We start from the raw sequence: 18,060 nt of genomic DNA on the forward strand, positions 1-18,060 counted from the left end.
TCTCTCTATATATATATATATATATATATATGTGTGTATATATATATATATGTGTGTTTTTCACTGAATAAACAAGTTACAGGACGTTAGAATTTTAATTACTATGTTTATCCACTATAATCACCACACCTACAAACTTTGGCTGTGCACAGCGTGGGTTGGCCGCAGCACCTGGCCTGCAGCCATCCCCTCCCCCTGTATCCACCCAACCCCACCCCCGTGCATGGCCTTGGCAGTGCAGCAGGGGTTGGCCGCAAGGCCCTTTGGCCAACCCCCTATAACCATACCAGCTGTGCATGGCGGGGGTTGGCCATAGGTCCTGGCTTGTGGCCACGCCCTGCGGTCAACCCTTTTCAAGCTCCAAACCCTGTGCCACGCACGGTTGAAGGGGTTTGGCGATTAAAGGGAGCAACATTAAATATATTTATTTAAGGGGGCTGCCCCGGGGACCACCAGCTCCCTGGGGCTATATAGTGAGAAATCTCAAGGGGGGTGTGCAACCCAGCCCACTTGAGTCCCTGGGACAGAATTTATGGGTGGGGGGGCTGCTTGGACCCTTGGGGTCCCCAACCTCCATAGGGCTACATAGTGAAACTTTGAGGGGGCAGTGGGTGGGCACACAGACCTCCCCCAACCGGGGACCACCACCGTCCTGGGACAACACAAAAAAAATATATATATGGGGGTGCTACATTTTTAAACTGTGGTGGGTCTGAGTGGACCCTTGTCCCCAGGGCCCTGGTGACCACCTCCTCAGGGCTATTTAAAAAAAATTATGGGGCCACAAGGATCATGTTTTCCTTTGACTTGCCTATATGCCTATAAGCGTTTTTTGACTTGCCTATATCTTTGGCACAATTTGCTGAACCTTCACAAAAGTTTCCCCAAAAAAGTGCTCCAGTGATTATTGTTGCGCACAATAAGTTTCCGGGTGATCCATGAAGCGTGGGGCAGAGAAAAAAGTGGGGTCAAAAATTGTTTTTCCATGTTTATTCCCATAGGAATTTTGAGCACAATTACAGCCCGAAACATGAAGGATTTTCACCAAAGTTAGCAGAAAGGTAGGTTTCGGTATGCTGATTACTCTCAGACCCTCACACACCCAGAAACAGCCTCCCACACTTATTCTAACACCCAGTGAGACAGACCATTTGGCTGTGCATGTTGCACGGTTGGGTGGTTTTGGGGGTTGGCTGCAGGGCCTGGCTAAACCCTGCTGTGCACAGCTGCAGGTCATGCACGGCGGTGGTTGGATTAATGTAGCATAATTTTCCCCCTCAAGAAACGTATCCTGGAACATATTAGAGCTGTGCAAAACAAGGATGTGACTTATGCAATGGCCAAGCATTTGATGACACATGGAGTGAGCTGGACTGACACGAAATTCTTTGGAATTGCTAGTATTGACTAATGAGAGGGGAGGTGACAGAGATGAAACTTAAGTGGCTTCAATTGCGGTTTATAATACAGCTCAAAACCAAGACCCCGAGGGGTCTCAGTGGGGATGAGGAACTTCACGATCATTTATAAAGCAACATGCATAAACCAATAGTATCATACAATATGCAGATATATAATTGATTGTGTAAGAACATGAAGGGCCATATTCGGTGGTAATTGGAAACATTTCTAAATATGTTGCATTGACAGTATAATAAAGTGAATTGAAAATACGAATAACATCCACAGGTATAATTCTAGTGCCAGTGACTAAGAATTGTGGATTGATCAGCGAATTCCTCACAGTATGACTATTGCAAAAAAAAAACAAAAAAAAATGACGTCGGTTCCCAGTATGCGATCTCTTCCTGCGCTCTCCTTTTTATAACCTTATCGTTATTTCTTGGTGAAATGACTTTCCATAAGTTTATGCACAGCTGGGACTTGATATGTTATTTATCATTTAGTATTTTATTCTTTGGAGGGACAGATTTTAAAAGACAAAATTAAAAGACCAGAATCACTGAAAAATTGATGGGTAGACTAGAATTTCAGCCTTTCTCCTACAACAACGATTAGAATTGGGGTCACACTTCAGCCATATCTTCAATAACCACAATATAAAGGAACTCAAAGCTGTAACACTGAGAAGCCTTCAGGGACCAAGGAGAAATGGTAAACATACCCTCAATTTCTTTAAAATGCAAAATTGTCAGATCTTCAAACTTTATAGTACATTTTAACAGTGTGAGCACATTTAACAAATGCCTCTACAAAAATGCAATGCCCTGTGAGGATGTTTTATTCCATTATTTCTCGTCTGACGATCATGATATCAGCATGCAACGATCTCAGTTTCTTCTATAATCTGCTCTGCAATGCCTCAATATTAATGTGCAGGTTTTCGCTTTTGGACATCCTGTCTCCTCCAACATCCTCTTCAATCCCATCTGCTTTTAGATTTTTGTGCAGAGCGGTCTCGCTGCCCACTGTTAGGAAGCTGTTCTGCAAAGCTGGAATAACAACTTCACTAAAGTGGGCAGATAAATATTGAGTCTATATTAGACCATTATACGCTTGTGGTGCAAAGTATGCTTTACACTACATGCATAAGAAGCACTCAGGCTATGTTTATACTCCACTCAGAGGATGCTGCGCACTAATCAACAGTTTTTTTTGCCATCCTTTCTTGTGCAGGGTGCAAATTAAATGACTAATTTCCTGTCTAACACTCATTTGTATAGCAGTTTTCTTTGTACTTTGTGCTGACAGTCAACCAGAATTAATCATTGGTCATTACTTTTTGCATGGCATATTGACACTCAAGCTTTTTTTAAATAAATATAATGTTTTCACTACATGTGCATACCTTTTGTAATTAAATTTGTTCTACATGTTGTATTTCTTGTTATGCGCTGGTGAGCCTATGACCATGCCCATTGAAACTGGCATGTTTAAAAATATTTAAGTTGGCATGACCATATTGTTGTAATTATTTAGTTAAAATGAATTGGAAATAAACACTGGTTTGATACATGGGATTTTTCCACAACATTCCAATTGCTTCCTATTTTGATGCACACTATCAGGTCTTTATGTGTGGTCCTTTGCCTGATGAATTGTTATATCGGTGTATGTGAAGAGACTGAAAACTGAAGGTGGAGGTTGTAGAGTCCTCAAAGTGGAATCTTCTCCACCCTGCCTTACTATGTGTGTTAAACCTGTCGTGAATAGGGTGGGAGCAGTGCATCCTTGGTAAAAATTAAAAACAAATGCAGTGCCCTAAAGTTTATGGTCCCACAGCCAGTATTGCCATATACCAAGACTACCTATTTTTGACTCCACCTCATGCCTCTGTTCTCCAACACCCCACTCTTTTTGTCTGTTTTTAGTCTTGCACTTTTTCATCCCTGCATTCTCACTTTCTCTTCCCCTTTATCCCCTTTTCTGACTCCTGCTCTGAGACGGTGTATTAATGACATATGTTACAATCTCTTAAGAGTGCAGGTGCCCACCTTCTTCAATCTCCAGCAGAAATTAAACTCTGTGAGCCTTATGTTTCCATATCTGAGCTGCGACTGCAACAGAACTGTTAAATGAGTGTTTGAATCAAGGGGACAGGTGTGTTTTCAGAGCATGTAGTTCATAGGCAGGGCTGCATCTCCAGGAGCTTGACTTGGCTTTCTCACTGAGACTTGATTATTTTGCTATTTTACAGACACTACAGGAGAAAATATTGCAGAATCCCTGGTGGCAGAAGGTTTGGCCACACGAAGAGAAGGCATGAGAGTTTCATCGTATGTATTCCATGTTTTATTTCATTTACATTATCTGTATGCCTGTCTCTTCCCCTGTTTTTATGGTGCGTGGAGGAAGGCACAAGGAAGTCATGCGGGCATGATGGCACAACAGCACGTTCTGGCAGTATGTTACTCCTGTTTAACTACATTGTGCTTTCCTTTAGGAAAAGTAATGAAAATCTAAAGTTTCAGCCTCTTCATACTAGACAAGACATTCATGGTCTCCTGATTGGTTGTAGGGAGGCCAAAAGTTTAGGGTAGCCATGGTCTTGTATTTGGATGTTCAATGGAATATGTGGCTGTAGATACAAATGCCTTGCATAAGCCTGCCATCTAGTGTTGGGCTTGAAGTATTGCAATTTGTAATTGTTCGAAGAATCTTTTCGAATCCGAGATCGAGTGACTCCTCCTCTTGGTAATACTGTTCATGGGCATTGAGTCCTTTGTTAGATTTTCTCTCCGCTGTCTGGTTTGGACATGTATTCCTCTCGCTCCGGTATTCCTCGGCTCAGTCAACTATGAACTTTTCTTTTTCATCTTTCAGCTACAGTATTATATTTTGACTGCTTTTTCATTGACAAACGCACTCTAGCCGAATTTCTACATCGAGGTTGGTTAGCAGCCCTTCCCAAACACTGATCAACACCTAGTGTGCAACATGTGCTTTGTGTCCCTGGACCATAAAGAAAAAACCTGCGGTGCCTGTAGGCCTTTTCGATCAAAAAAAGACCTTCCGGGACCGAGGGACGTGTTGATTGGAGATGGTGTCGAAGACACCGGACGACACTCCTGATATCTTCGTGGAAGAGCATGCACAGGAGGAAATTGAACATGAAGAGGCTTTCTCCATAGAAGATTCTGAGTCGGGTGTTCAATCAGGCATTGAATGTCAGCCTCTTAGCTCACCGCAACCTGTGAGTACATCAGGCCTGACCTTGCATGCAAAGACTTTAAAAGAGCCCCACAAACAGGTCGTCTGGTCACCACTGCCTTTCAGCCATGGTCGTATCCAAAAATTACATTTGGATGCCCCACCTTTGGTTTGGCACTGAAAATAACCAAAACTAAAATGTCTTAGGCAGAAACCTCTGGGTCGACACCTTCTTATTCAGCCTCTGGATCGAGTTGAACCTTCCACCCGAGTGCTTCAGCTCCGAGCAAGAAGCCATCTACATCTGCTTCGGAACCAAAAGCTTCGAGTCGACACAAGGCTCTGCTCCGAAAGCTTTGGAACTGAAAATTCTGCCTTCCAGAGACTAGAGTCTTTCTTCAGAAGCAGCTTTACCAGTGGAGCTAATCCTCGAAATAATGGACACTCATCAGCGCCAGCTCCATATTCAAAAGGGAACAGGCCGAATTGCATCTCCTCCTGTCCCAATTAAGAGGAAACTTACTTTCCTAGAGCTGTTGGACACTGCTCCTCCACCTAAAAAGGTCTCCAGAGACAAGGGCACAGCTCCAGTTAAACCTTGACCTTCACCACCACACATTTGCTTCCTCTTACTCCTTCACAACTTCCACAATCTCCTTCACCTAATATTGAGCCACAATTTGCTCCACAAGCTTCACCATCACCTCAGGAAAAAGATTTGGGAGATATTCCACAAGTCATAGACCCATGGGATTCATGTGATCCAGATACCATGCTTCCCAATGACCCTGATATGTACCCTTCACGCCCTTCACCTACTGAAGACGCAAACTCATATCAACAGGTCATAGCATGGGCAGCTGCATATCATAATGTACAAATGAATTCAAACCCAATTGAGGAAGATTTTCTTTGACACACGGACTACCGCCCATAAAGAGTCAGTTTCTGTCTATGCTACCAGGAATGCTCAGACATGCCACAGACATTTTTAAAGAACCTGTTAGATCCAGAATTACTATTCCAAGGGTTGACAAGAAATATACGGCGGCCCTTACAGACCCTATATACATGTATATTATATCACAAATATCCCTTGATTCTATTGTCAGCACGGCATGCAAACGTGCTAATAGTCAATCAATGGGAGATGCACCCTAGCCACCCTCCCCCCAAAAAAAGGAAAGTAAAAAACTAGATGTGGCTGGAAAATGAGTATTGCCAATTCACAGGCACTCCTAGCATGCTACGATAGGGCCTACTGGGATGAGATAGATGACCTTCTGTAGTATCCCCCAGAGGAACATCGCAAAAGGGGACAAGAAATTGTTTGAGGACCAACTTATTTCAAATAATGCACTTAGGTGTGCCTCTGATGCAGCTGATATTGTTGTACGTGGTATTAATACTAGCATAATTGTCAGAAGGCATGCTTGACTTAGATGTTCAGGTTTCAAGCCTGATATCCAAGAGGCAGTTCTTAATATGCCTTTTGACAAAGAACATTTGTTTGGGCAGGAGGTGGACACCACTATGGAAAAGCTGAAAAAGGATTCAGAAACAGCAAAGGCTATTGGGGGGGGGGGGGGCTACTCACTACTCCACAAAGGGGTCATTTTTGTCACCCACAATTCAGGCGAGGCTTCCAACCCTCATCTGAACCCTCCACCTCACAAACTTAGCAAGACACCCATTTCTATCATGGAGGTTCCTTTAGAGGTTCATACAGAGGTGCGAACAATGAAGGCAAAGAAAAAGGCTTCCACTTGTAGAGGATACGCCTCCAATACATGCCATTGACTACTTAAACCTTCCACCAGCTCACACCGCTCCAGAAGGGGATGATTAATGCATTTGTATCCACAATGGTGTCAGTGGGTTGTATCAATTATCCAACATAGCATCAGTGGGTTGTATCAGTTATCCAACATAGCTACTGCCTAGAACTCATCTCCATTCCACCAAATATTCCCCCTTGCACTCAGTTACACATGGCCATCTTGTCACTCCTTTAAAAGGGATGCAATCCAGTCTTCTTAAAGGGGCAAAAGAGCCAGTTCCCCTTTCACAGCAAGGGTTAGGTGTATATTCCCTATACTTATACCAAAGAAAGATGGGTCAATAAGACTGGCTCGAGATCTCAGAACACTGTCAGTTTTTATAAAGCACAACTACTCGTCCATGAGGGTCTCAAGGTGCTGGTGGAGGGTCTGGGCCTCATTCAAAGAGCAGTGTCTTGTCTTGAGGTTCTTCCTGAAGATGGTAAATGATGGGCTTTGTCTGAGGTGCGTGGGTAGGTTGTTCCAGCTCTTGGCTGCAAGGAAGGTGAAAGATCTTCCTCCGGCTGTGGTTTTCCAGATGTGTGGAATGGTGGCTAGTGCCTGCTGGGAGGATTGGAGGGGTCTGGTGGGGTTATGGAAAGAGATGCAGTGATTCAGGTAGGCTGAGCCATTGTTAAGGGCCTTTGTAGGTGTGGGTGAGTAGTTTGAAGTTGATTCGCTTCCCCACCGGGAGCCATTGGGAGAGTCTCAGGTGTTGGTAGATGTGTTCCTGGCGGGGAGGTTCAGGACGAGTCTGGCGCCAGTGTTTTGCATGAGTTGTAGTTTCCTGATGTTCTTTGTTGTGGTGCCGGCGTAGTGCGTTGCCTTAGTCAAGCTTGCTTGTAATTAGGGTGTGGGTGACTATCTTGTGTCAGTAGTCCATGATCCATTTGAAGATTTTGTGGAGTTGGCGTGGCTGTGCCAGCAGGAAGATGACTGCATTTACCTGTTAGGTCATTGCTAAGGACGAGTTGAGGATGATTCACAGGTTGCGGGCGTGGTCAGTTGGAGTAGGTGGGATGCTGAGTGATGTGGGCCATCAGGAGTTGTACCAGGCTGAAGTGGAGTTTCCAAAGATGGTGAGCTCGTTCTTGTCTGAGTTGAGCTTGGAGCAGCTCTCCCTCATCTAGGCGGTGACAGCTTTCATTCCAGTGTGAAAGTTCCTCTTGGCTTTGTCCTGGTCTTCAGTGAGGGATATGAGTTGTCATCGGCGTATGACATGATGCTCATTCCGTGGCCTTTAGACGATGACTGCAATCAGGGCCATATAGATGTTGAAGAGTGTTGGGCTCAGGGAGGATCCCTGAGGGACTCCACATCTGACTTCTGTTGGTTTGGATATGAAGGGTGGGAGCCGGACTCTGTGCTCTTCCGGTGAGGAAGGTGTGTAAATCTATTGAAACGCTTTTCTGCCGATTCCTACATTGTGGAGTCTGATGCAAAAGGTTCTGTGGGAGACCGTGTCAAAGGCTGCTGCGAGGTTGAAGTACGAGTGCTGTGGTGTAGCCTTGGTTGAGGAGTCTGCGGATGTCATTGGTGGCTGCAAGAAGAGCAGTCTCCGTGCTGTGGTTGCTGCGGAAGCCAGACTGGGAGGTATCCAGAGTTGTCTTCAATGAATTGTCGCAGCTGAGTTTATGGCTTTTTCCAGGACTTTGGCTGTGTAGGATAGTAGCGAGATGGGCTGGAATTTCTTTACTTGTCCTCGGTCGACTGTGGGTCTATTCAGGAGAAGGTGGACTTTGGCATGTTTTCAGTCATTGGGGAAGGTGGCTGTTTTGATATAGCAGTTCAGTGTCTTGAGTTAAGTGGCAACGGATGCACTTGCTCTGGTGTAGATGTGGTGAGGACAGGGTTCTCTGGGAGCTCCAGAGTGAATGCTGTTTATGATGATTTCAGTCTCTTCTGTGATGAGTGGACCAGCTGTGGACAGTTGGGGTAGGTTCTGGGGGCCTGGGTCGGTCATAGGTTCTGATGCTGGGCTGGTTCTGTGCCAGGAAGCTGTCATAGATGTCATTAATCTTGCAGTGGAAGAAGGTGGCCAGAGTGTCGCAGAGGTCTTGCGATGGGGGGGATGTTGGTGGCTTCGGAGGGAGTATTGATGAATTTGTTGATTACTGTGAAGGCATCTCTTGTGTTTTGTGGGGAGGTGTTGATGCGTTCCTGGAGAGCAGCTTTTTTGCATTCTTGTTGTCTGTGGTGGGTTGGAGTGGCGGCTCTGAAGGAGGCGGTGTTTGCTGGTTTTGCTGTTTTTCCATTTCTTCTCTAGATGCCTGCAAGTGTTTGGATTGTTGGAGTTTGGTGGTGAACCAGCTGGCTTTTTGGGATGCGCTTGACTGAAGTTGATCAGAGGGGGGCTAAGGAGTTGGAGCATTCGGTGATCCAGGCATTGAGGGTGCTTGCTGCGCTATTGGTGTTGTCTGTGAAGGGCGGGGGTGATTTGGCAAGGGTTGTGGTGAGTTGCTCATCTGTAATTTCATTCCATTTCCTGTGGGGGTTTCCTGGGGAAACGGAGGCAGCTGTTGGGTGCAATGCTGGCTAAGTGTAGGCAGTGGTGGTCGGTCCAGTCCGGGATGGAGATATTCTTGATGGTAATCCGGTTGCTTGCGGTGAAAATGGGGTCTAGCGTGTGTCCTGTGGTGGGCATGGTGATTAGTTGTTGGAGTCAGAGGGTGGTGAAATTGTTGAGTAGGGAAATGGTGTTTTGGTCTTAGCCGTCCTTAAGGTGGAAATTCAAGTCACAGAGGAGGTAGTCAATGGACGCCAGGGCGTGTGGGCTGATGTCTACAATGGTGTAGATGAAGGCTGGGCGGCGGCCGGGCAGTCTGTAGACCAAGGTTCCGTGGAGGGAGGAGTTGAGTGGTGTGGATAAGGAAGTGTAGGTGTTCCATTGTGGTGCACTTTTCCTCCGTGTTGACCATGATGCGGAGTGTGTACGATGGCCTGTCCTCCACCTGGACGAGAGAGCCGGTCCTTTAGGATGTTGATCCTGCTGGGATTGAGATGTCTGGTCCGGAGCTTTGGTTGGTCCAGGTCTCGGTTAGGAATGCGATGTCTGGACGGGTGGAGTCGATCAGGTCCCAAAGTTCTGTGGTGTGCTTATGGAGGGAGCGTATATTTAGAAAGAGGCAGTTTATGAGATGGTGGCGGGCGTCTGTGGTTTCTGGTTTGGGGTGTTTCGGTTGTTGTGGCTGAACTGGAGGTTGCAGTTCCCGCAGGAAAAATGTCCTTAGGTATCCTTAGGAGCTGCGTTGTAGCAGGCTCTGAGCTGTTCGGTGTTAAGGCAGTGGAGGGTATTGGCATCGTAATGGAGGCTGGCCAGGGAATGGATTGTCAGAAACCCAGGGTTCCAGGCTCAGAAGGGTTTGATTTTCAGCGGCACGGCCACCATTAAGAATGGGGAAGGAGGCTGGGGGTCTGGTGAGGTGGGAGGGCATGAAAAGTGCTTAGCGGAGGCTGGGGGGCTGGGCTGCAGGGGCAGCAGCAGCGCGGGATGGCGAAGGTCAAGGTAGACAGAAACTGAAGACAAACCGTAGAAAAATAAAAAACAAAGTGAAAAAAGGCAGAAATATAAAAGCAGGAGTAAAGGAGAGACCGAGATACTTGTAGATGGCCACTAGGCCACAAGCCTGCAGGTGGAGGAGGGCCTCGAACGGAGTCAGGCTGGCTCTCAGTTCATTCCCAAGGTGAGGCAGCAGCAGCCAGAGGGGCGGAGGAAGGCAACAGGCACTGCCCAGGAGGAACACTCAATCTATACATTCTCAGAGTTTCCATATGGTTACTCTCAAGATATCATTCCCTGATTACAGCAAGGGACTTCATGACTGCTTAAGATCTGAAGGATGCTTACTTTCACATTCCCGTTCATCCAGCACACCTCAAATACCTCAGATCTGTTATTGCAGGGAAACATTATCAAATCAAGGTTTCACAACCGCTTCCAGGGTCTTCACAAAATGTCTAGTGGTAGTTGCACCATTCCTTAAAAGGCAACACATACATGGCTTCCCCTACCAGTACCATCCAACAATTTCAGCGTTGCACTCATTAGACCTTTTCCCCACCTTGGGATTCACACAACTTTCTCAAATCCCACCGCCAACCTTATAGATGCATTTCTATTTGGGCGGAGCAGTTCTCAATGCTCATTCAGCATTGGCATATCCAAGCCCAGTTTGAATTCAAACTTCTCTCACAGCTACAAGAAAACCACACTTACACAGTGAGACAAATGATGCAGTTACTAAAGATTATGGTGTCCTGCATTGCTATTGTCCCCCCATGCCAGACTACATATGCGTCCCTTGCAGCAGAGTCTGTCGCATCAGTGGTCTTAGTCACAGGGTTAACTCCAAGATCCAGTGTTGACCGCCAGACTCACTGCTCTCTGCAATGGTGGAATTCCACCAACGTTTCCAAGGGATGGCCCTTTGAAGACCCTATACCTCAAGTCACTCTTACTACCGATGCATCACAGATAAGTTGGGGAGCTCACCTCAACAACCTCACAATACAAGGTATCTGGGATCCCATCCAACAAGCTTCTCACTTAACCTAATTGCAGTTACAAGGCAATCTTTCTAGCACTCAGCCTTCCTTCCTCAACTCTCCCACAAAGTAGTTCTAGTCCGCACAGTTAACATGACAGCCATGTATTATCTACAAAAACAGGGGGACACGTTCTCAATTGTCCGTTCCTGCTCAGACAATTTGGCAATGGGTAATTCACCACAGCATTCACTTACTGGCAGGATACATTCCAGGAATGGACAACCAGTTCGCAGACCTCATCAGCAGGATGCAGCAACAAGTCCATGAACAGGAACTTCACCCACAAGTACTTCAATACTTTCAAAGGTTGGGAGGACCACAAATAGACCTTCGCCACCACCGAAAATTCAAAATGCCAAAACTGTGTCCAGATACCCACACCCTCAGTCCACGGGCAGTGATCTATGGATGAATTGGTCAGGGATATTCGCTTACGCTTTTCCACCTCTCCCACTCATTCCATCTCTAGACCGCAAAATGAGACAAACGTCACTCCCCATGATCCGTGTGGCACCCACATGGGCATGTTAACCTTGGTCCACAACTCTGTTGGATCTGTATGTAGTTCCTCACTAGAAACTCCCCAACAGGCCGGACCGTCTCACTCGAATGCAAGGTCAAATCAGACATCCAGACCCCAAAAAACGTAATCTTGTGATATGGCTCCTGAAGTCAGTTTGGATATTTGAATCTTCCCTCGGAATGTATGGAAATTCTTAGAGGCATGTAAACCTACAACTAGACAGTGTTCTGCTGCAAAATGGAAAAATGTTGTCTTCTACTGTCAACCTAAGCACATTAACCCACTCAAAGCCTCAGTTCAGGACATTTTGTTATCTCCTATATTTACAGAAGACAAACCTGGCGTACTCATCTAATAGACTTCATTTAGCGGCTATAGCTGCATACCTCAAAAATAGACAAAATCTCATTCAGGATTTCAGTTATCGAATCCTTCTTGGAAGGCCTTGAGTCATTACACCCAAGGATCCCCCAGTCCCATCATGGAACTTTAATGTTGTACTTACTAGATTCATGGGTCCACCTTTTGAGCCTATGCACACCTGTTCTTTGCAGTGTCATTCATGGAAAGTAGCCTTTTTTAGTAGCTCACGTCTCTAAGATGTGTAAGTGAAATACAGGCTTTAACTTTAGAAGAACCATTCTTCCAGTTACACAGATAGGGTAGTTCTTAGGACAAACCCTACCTTCCTTCCAAAAGTAGTTTCACAATTTCACATTAAACAGACTATTGTTACCGGTCTTTTTTCACTGCCAGACTCAGTTGCAGAGAGCTCTTCACACTAATGTTAAAAGGGCTGTTCTGTATCACACTGATAGAAGTTAAAACGTATCTTGAAGGCAGTTACCTAGGACTCTGAGTACATTCCACAAGACAAAAAGGTGCTTCTATGGCGTAGGTAACATTCCAAAAGCAGACATTTGTAAGGCTACTTGGTCTACACCACATACATTTACTAAACACTATTGTGTAGATGTTTTAGCACAATAACAAGCTAATGTTGGCCAAGCAGTGCTCATGACACTTTAAAGCTATTCCAACTCCTATAGGGTAGCCACCGCTTACTTGGAGGGAGCTGCTTTACAGTCTATGTAAAGCATGTGTATCTACAGCCACACATGCCATTGAATGGAAAATGTTACTTACCAAGTAGACATCTGTTTGTGGCATGTAGTGCTGTAGATTCACATATGCCCTCCCTCCTCCCTGACAGCCTGTGGACATTGTAGTGGCATTATATAAATATTGTATATATGTATATACACTGCATGGTCATCTTTTTTCCTTACTTTCTATATATTCTCCTTACTGCACCTTCCTGGTGGAAAGCAGTCTAAAGAACTCAATGCCCATGATCACTGAGGAGTCACTCGATCTCCTAACCCAAAAAATTATTAGAACAAAAACAACTTGGAACACTCTTACCAAACACCAGATGGCGGACTCCTGTAAAGCATGTGAATCCACAGCACTGCATGCCACAAACCGATGTCTACTGGGTAACGTTTTCCTTTTATAGGGCTTACTACCCCTGATAAGGCGTTGAAGTGCAGTACGACGAGTTGCACACTACCATGGAACCTAAGGTTAATGGTTATAATTATGTAGGGTAGTAACGTTGACAGTGGTATGTTTTCAGTACTGGAAGGTACTGTGGTTTGCAAGAGTCTGTACACTGGAGCTGCCAGAAGACAAAGCTGTTCAAACATGAGCAACACAATGGAGAAACTAATACTGTTGTGCCGGGGCTGAATTTCATTAATAACCTTATAACTCCTCGCATTAGTTGATAAATTAACTGATGTGGGGAGCAACGCGCTACAGAACTCCTTTCAATCTTTTGTGTATTTTCACTTCTCCAATTCACGAAGAAATAGACCATCTCCCCAGGAATCTGTGCTTTAGGATCGATGATAAATTACAATATGTGAATATCTATGGTTTGTTGTTTGAGCTTGTGGCGATGAGCAATAATCCTGAGTGCGAAATCACTGTCTGAAAATCTCGAATTGAAAGGGAGTCTTCAACTGATTGTTGCCTTTTTTCTTTTTTTTTTTTGCTACAGCGTGAATCCGCAACTTGCTGTAGTAATACAGTGCTTGAGAAATTGCTGCATTTAGGAGAGAAAAGCTGACATTTTATAACACTTCAACAGAAACTGGCGTTCAGGCCGCATCACTGTAGTTCACTGCACTGACTAGTAGGAGTGATAAATGAAAAGTTGCTTCCCTTAGCATTTTAGGTGTACGCACATCTTAAGCTGCTCAGGACACCTCCATTTCTGGCTCTGACGTGTGACCACAGAGACACAGGTGCGCCTTGCTTTGTTTCATGTAGAAATAACCAAACATGGTGAATAAAAATCCCTGTTAAGGCAAAAGTCAAACTCAAGCATGCAGTGAGGTCGATAAAGCACGATTGGAAGTGCTCTGTTTAGGTAGCCTGGCATTGTCTACGAAAGCTGGATCCTATCCAGATTTTCAGGATAGCCGATGCCTATTAAGCAAGATCTATTTAAATATATTGTATATAAATGTATCCTGTGGATATCCCGAATATCTGGCATCGCTTCCTCCCTCATAATCCAACACAAACTTTGGGCACTCCTGACTAATATTAAAAGTTTACATTGGCCCACGTTACAAAGTCAATCAATGACTGTGTGTAGAATGCTTGCTCTTCAAAGTGAATAAACCAGTCTGCTGGGACACAAGCCACAGCGCCTCGGTGATTTTTCATACGTTGTATAGTGGCATACAAAGACAACCAAAAAAGAGCTCGTCATTCACTGTTGTGCAAACAAGAGAGGGAGTTGCTATATGGAGCTCACAATAAAGGTCCAGAAAATTAACATTTAAATTCAAGGACCACCCAGAAAAACGTCTAACTTCTGTCGTAAATATCACTCACTGACTGTTTCTTTCCAGACTGACTCCTTTAGACTGTAAAGTTTCAGCATTTTTAATAACTACAGTGTTTCTCTTCCATGCAGGCCGGAGCTGAGCAGACTCTCGGAGCTGGAAGACCAGGCCAAAGTTGCGAAGAAAGGATTATGGAGCGAAGGAACCGGATCCCACACAATTCGAGAACTTAAATACGTCATTGAAAACCCCAGACATTTTGTAGATTCTATGCACCAGAAGCCAGTCAATGGTGAGCACGTGCTGCCTAGCTTTACTGCTCGGGGGTTTCAGCACTGCCAGTCTTCAGCCATTTTAATACCCTATTGTAAAATATCAGTAGTCCCGTTTTATTTTCTCTTTTGTTTTTGTATGATTTCCCAAATATCTAGAAGCAGTCGTGTGGTGTTCCTAATCTGTCCCCAACTCCCCCCCCCCCCCCCCCCCCCTCCTATTGTTAGAAGTGTTGCCTTCATGCAAGCGCTATTCTAATTCCGACTGCTAAGTGTTAGAGTCCGCTAAGGCTGTAGTCCATTCCTCTAGGTCACGTGTTGATATTCTCGACAGCTTCTAAGATGGGCAGATAACAAACTTGTCTCCAATGGAATAAAACGGTTCATTGGAAAATGTTTTGATGCCGAACATGCTGCTTTCAAAGAGCACACGCCAATAGAGAAGCCGCTGTCGTATTCCTCGTGGGGAATCTTCCCCCTGGGTACGTCATGTCTGACCAGTCGTGGGATGGTCACATTGCACCTGTGATGAGCGCCAGCGAGGCTTAGTGGTCTGTGGTTTCTAGTGTTCAGACGAGCCTCGACCAAGCATTACAGGTGGGATGGACTGCTCAAGCAGTACAGGGGGTTATTGGTCTTCAGTCTGTGAGCAGACGTCAGTGGGGCTGAACACAGGCCAGCCTAATTGACTGATCGAGATTATTTGAAGCATTTCACCCACCATTTTTATTTTTTTATTGATCTGCCAAAGCTCACAGGACGTGGCAAACCCCCACTTTAAAGCCTCAGAACCATTTCACCACCCAAGGGCATAAGTCAGCTTCTCTGGTCTCTTGGGGTGGATGGTGTTGTGTTAATGGTCTGTATATTATTGCTAGGTCGCTATGAATAGGAATCAGTCTTGCTCTTGAAGCTTGCTTGAGTGAACCTTGCAGCCTTCGCAGCAGTGTTGAATACTCCTCCTGCACCTGAATGTGCTGCCCTTGTAAGGGCCGACAAGTTGATCCTTGTAGTGATTACATGGGCTTCCCTTTGTGCTTCCAGCAATCATCGAGCATGTTCGAGATGGCAGTGTGGTACGAGCCCTGCTCCTGCCTGATTACTATCTGGTGACCGTCATGCTGTCTGGCGTCAAGGTGAGTCTTTTCCATGCTATTAAAGAATGTTGCCCCATTTCCATGTGCATTTTAGGAAAACTGCCCCGAATGACATCTGTAACTGTTCCTCTTCTAATCCATACTGAGACATTGCTGTCCATTATAGATCTAGGTTTTGCTTGCCCACGTAATGGGTTACTGTGCAAAATCCCACTGCAGTTCCTGAACAGCGTTGGCAGCTTAAAGAAATTGCCCCCCTATCTTTTGTGGGGGTTATTTTACAAAATGTATTCGCTGCACAGATCTCACGAAGAAAGTTTTTTTGTTTTTTTTTAAAACAAATGCTCCTCTTTGTGCTACACTCACTTGCCACTTAATGAATGTTCCAGAAACAACCGGGCATCCTTATTTCCCTCGCAAAGTGCAGTAAAATTCAAAGTCCTGCAGTTTTTAACCGGACTACACAAAAAACACCCAGCTTAGTATTTAATGTACTTTCAGTGTACTCGACATCAGAAATGTCGTACTGTTGGTGTTCACAGGCTTGCATGGACGCCATCCAAAATGTTCTTCTGGCTTGGGTCTCTGTGGTGTGGGTGGCCTCGGGCGTTCTACACATCTGCCATTGTAGTGGATTGTTCATAAGGACCAACATTTGTCGGTGGCCATGGCACAGCTCGAGCCCCATTTATTCCACGCAGCAGAATGTGATCTCCGTAAATACTTGGAGTGGTTTTAGAAAAGTTGTAAACCAACTCTGCAGGCCCTCATCCCACACATTTCAGAGGCAGTGGAGTTGCAAAAAAGTTAAATAACCAATCTGGCTTTCTTTTGTGTTTTTTTTTTTTTTATATTAATACGGATTTGTCAAGATGTAAATCTGTGTGTATAATGTGTGTATATATACACATATTATATTGTTTGACAAGGTGAACTTTGTCTCCAGGATTTTTATTTGATTGTATTTTCTTTTTAGGCATATACTGGCTAAAAATGTTCAACAAGGCTAATTTATGCTAGTATTTTCAGCTAGTCATAAAATAAATTTACAAATAATTAATTTCAATGAGATTAGTGCTTAGTCGATGGTAATCCTGAAAGTTTTCCATGGATGACTCTCCTTGAATGTCATCGTTGCACCACCGCACTTTGGGTATAGTGTTCAGTCTATTTCCAAACACTTCTGTTTTTTTATTTATTTTTTTAGTGTGTTTAACTGAACTACTTAGTGGTAGTGTTTTCATTGGGCCACCCACCCTGGCTGTTCTACTATTTCCACATCGACTAATTGTATCACTGAATATTCTTCTTAGTCGTTTCCTTCCTCATCTGTACTGCAGTAGGTATTGTCTGATGTTTTAGCTTGAAGGATATCAGGGAGCGTACAATGCTTGTGAACTACCATCAATATCTAATTGAGCAAAGCGTCATGTCGTGTGAAGAGGAGGGGTAATCCATTTCTGTGCAAGTCTAAAATGCATGTTTATTTTGTTGAACCTCCAAACAAAATAATGACAAATATTGTTGATATAAATTACAAGAATCAAAGCTACTACTCTTTTGCATCCTTTAGAAAATACCCAGGTATGCTATGTGTATACCGTGTCAAATATAGCCTGTGGGCTCTAAGTGCTTCAAACGTGCATACGTATCTTTGCCATTTTTGTACTGAGCTTTTTTGAAAGGTTAGTGGATCATGTGTTAATTCCTGTTGTACAGCTCTGGTTGAAGGACACTTGCATTTTACATTGCAAGTTTTACTAATGCTTGCCTACCTTCTCATCCAACCTTGCAGTGCCCAACTTTCAAGAGGGAAGCAGATGGAACGGAAACACCTGAACCCTTTGCAGCAGAGGCCAAATTTTTTACGGAATCACGCTTGCTCCAGAGGGATGTCCAAATTGTTCTAGAAAGCTGTCACAACCAGAATGTGCTGGGCACCATTCTCCACCCGGTGAGTGCTTTGAACGTTAGATGGTTAGACCCCCTTCGTGAGCTTTGCTTAGAACCTGAGCATTCCTGTGCAGTGGCCCCTTGGCACTGTTAAGTACAGCTTTGGGTGGCTCATTTCCATTAACACTTAATTTTAACAATACAATTGAAGCTCATTAAATCTGTCCCCGGAGAGCTTTACCCGAGTGATGATACTTGTGTTTTGTGAGGACTTGTGGGTGGCTTAGTGATTTTGTGGTGCATTAGATATACAAAGCAAACATTTCCTCAATCCGAGGCTGCTTTATTTGTACACCCAGAGACCGCTTCAAACTAATTCCAAACGTGGAATTGTTGTCATGGTTGGCACCACTACTCTGAGATTACCCACACCCA

The 18,060-nt window shown here is 44.7% G+C and overlaps 1 protein-coding gene across 1 annotated transcript in view; it reads left to right on the forward strand.

Moving 5' to 3' along the window:
• Positions 1 to 18,060, forward strand: part of SND1 (staphylococcal nuclease and tudor domain containing 1) — a 1,722,638-nt gene that overhangs the window by 117,308 nt on the left and 1,587,270 nt on the right. The window contains exons 4-7 of the mRNA XM_069229374.1: positions 3,659 to 3,737; positions 14,495 to 14,655; positions 15,680 to 15,771; positions 17,528 to 17,686. Coding sequence (XP_069085475.1) covers positions 3,659 to 3,737; positions 14,495 to 14,655; positions 15,680 to 15,771; positions 17,528 to 17,686 — 491 coding nt within the window. The remainder of the gene's footprint in view (positions 1 to 3,658; positions 3,738 to 14,494; positions 14,656 to 15,679; positions 15,772 to 17,527; positions 17,687 to 18,060) is intronic.

Source organism: Pleurodeles waltl, chromosome 4_1, assembly GCF_031143425.1.
Source record: "Pleurodeles waltl isolate 20211129_DDA chromosome 4_1, aPleWal1.hap1.20221129, whole genome shotgun sequence".
Lineage (NCBI taxonomy): Eukaryota > Metazoa > Chordata > Amphibia > Caudata > Salamandridae > Pleurodeles > Pleurodeles waltl.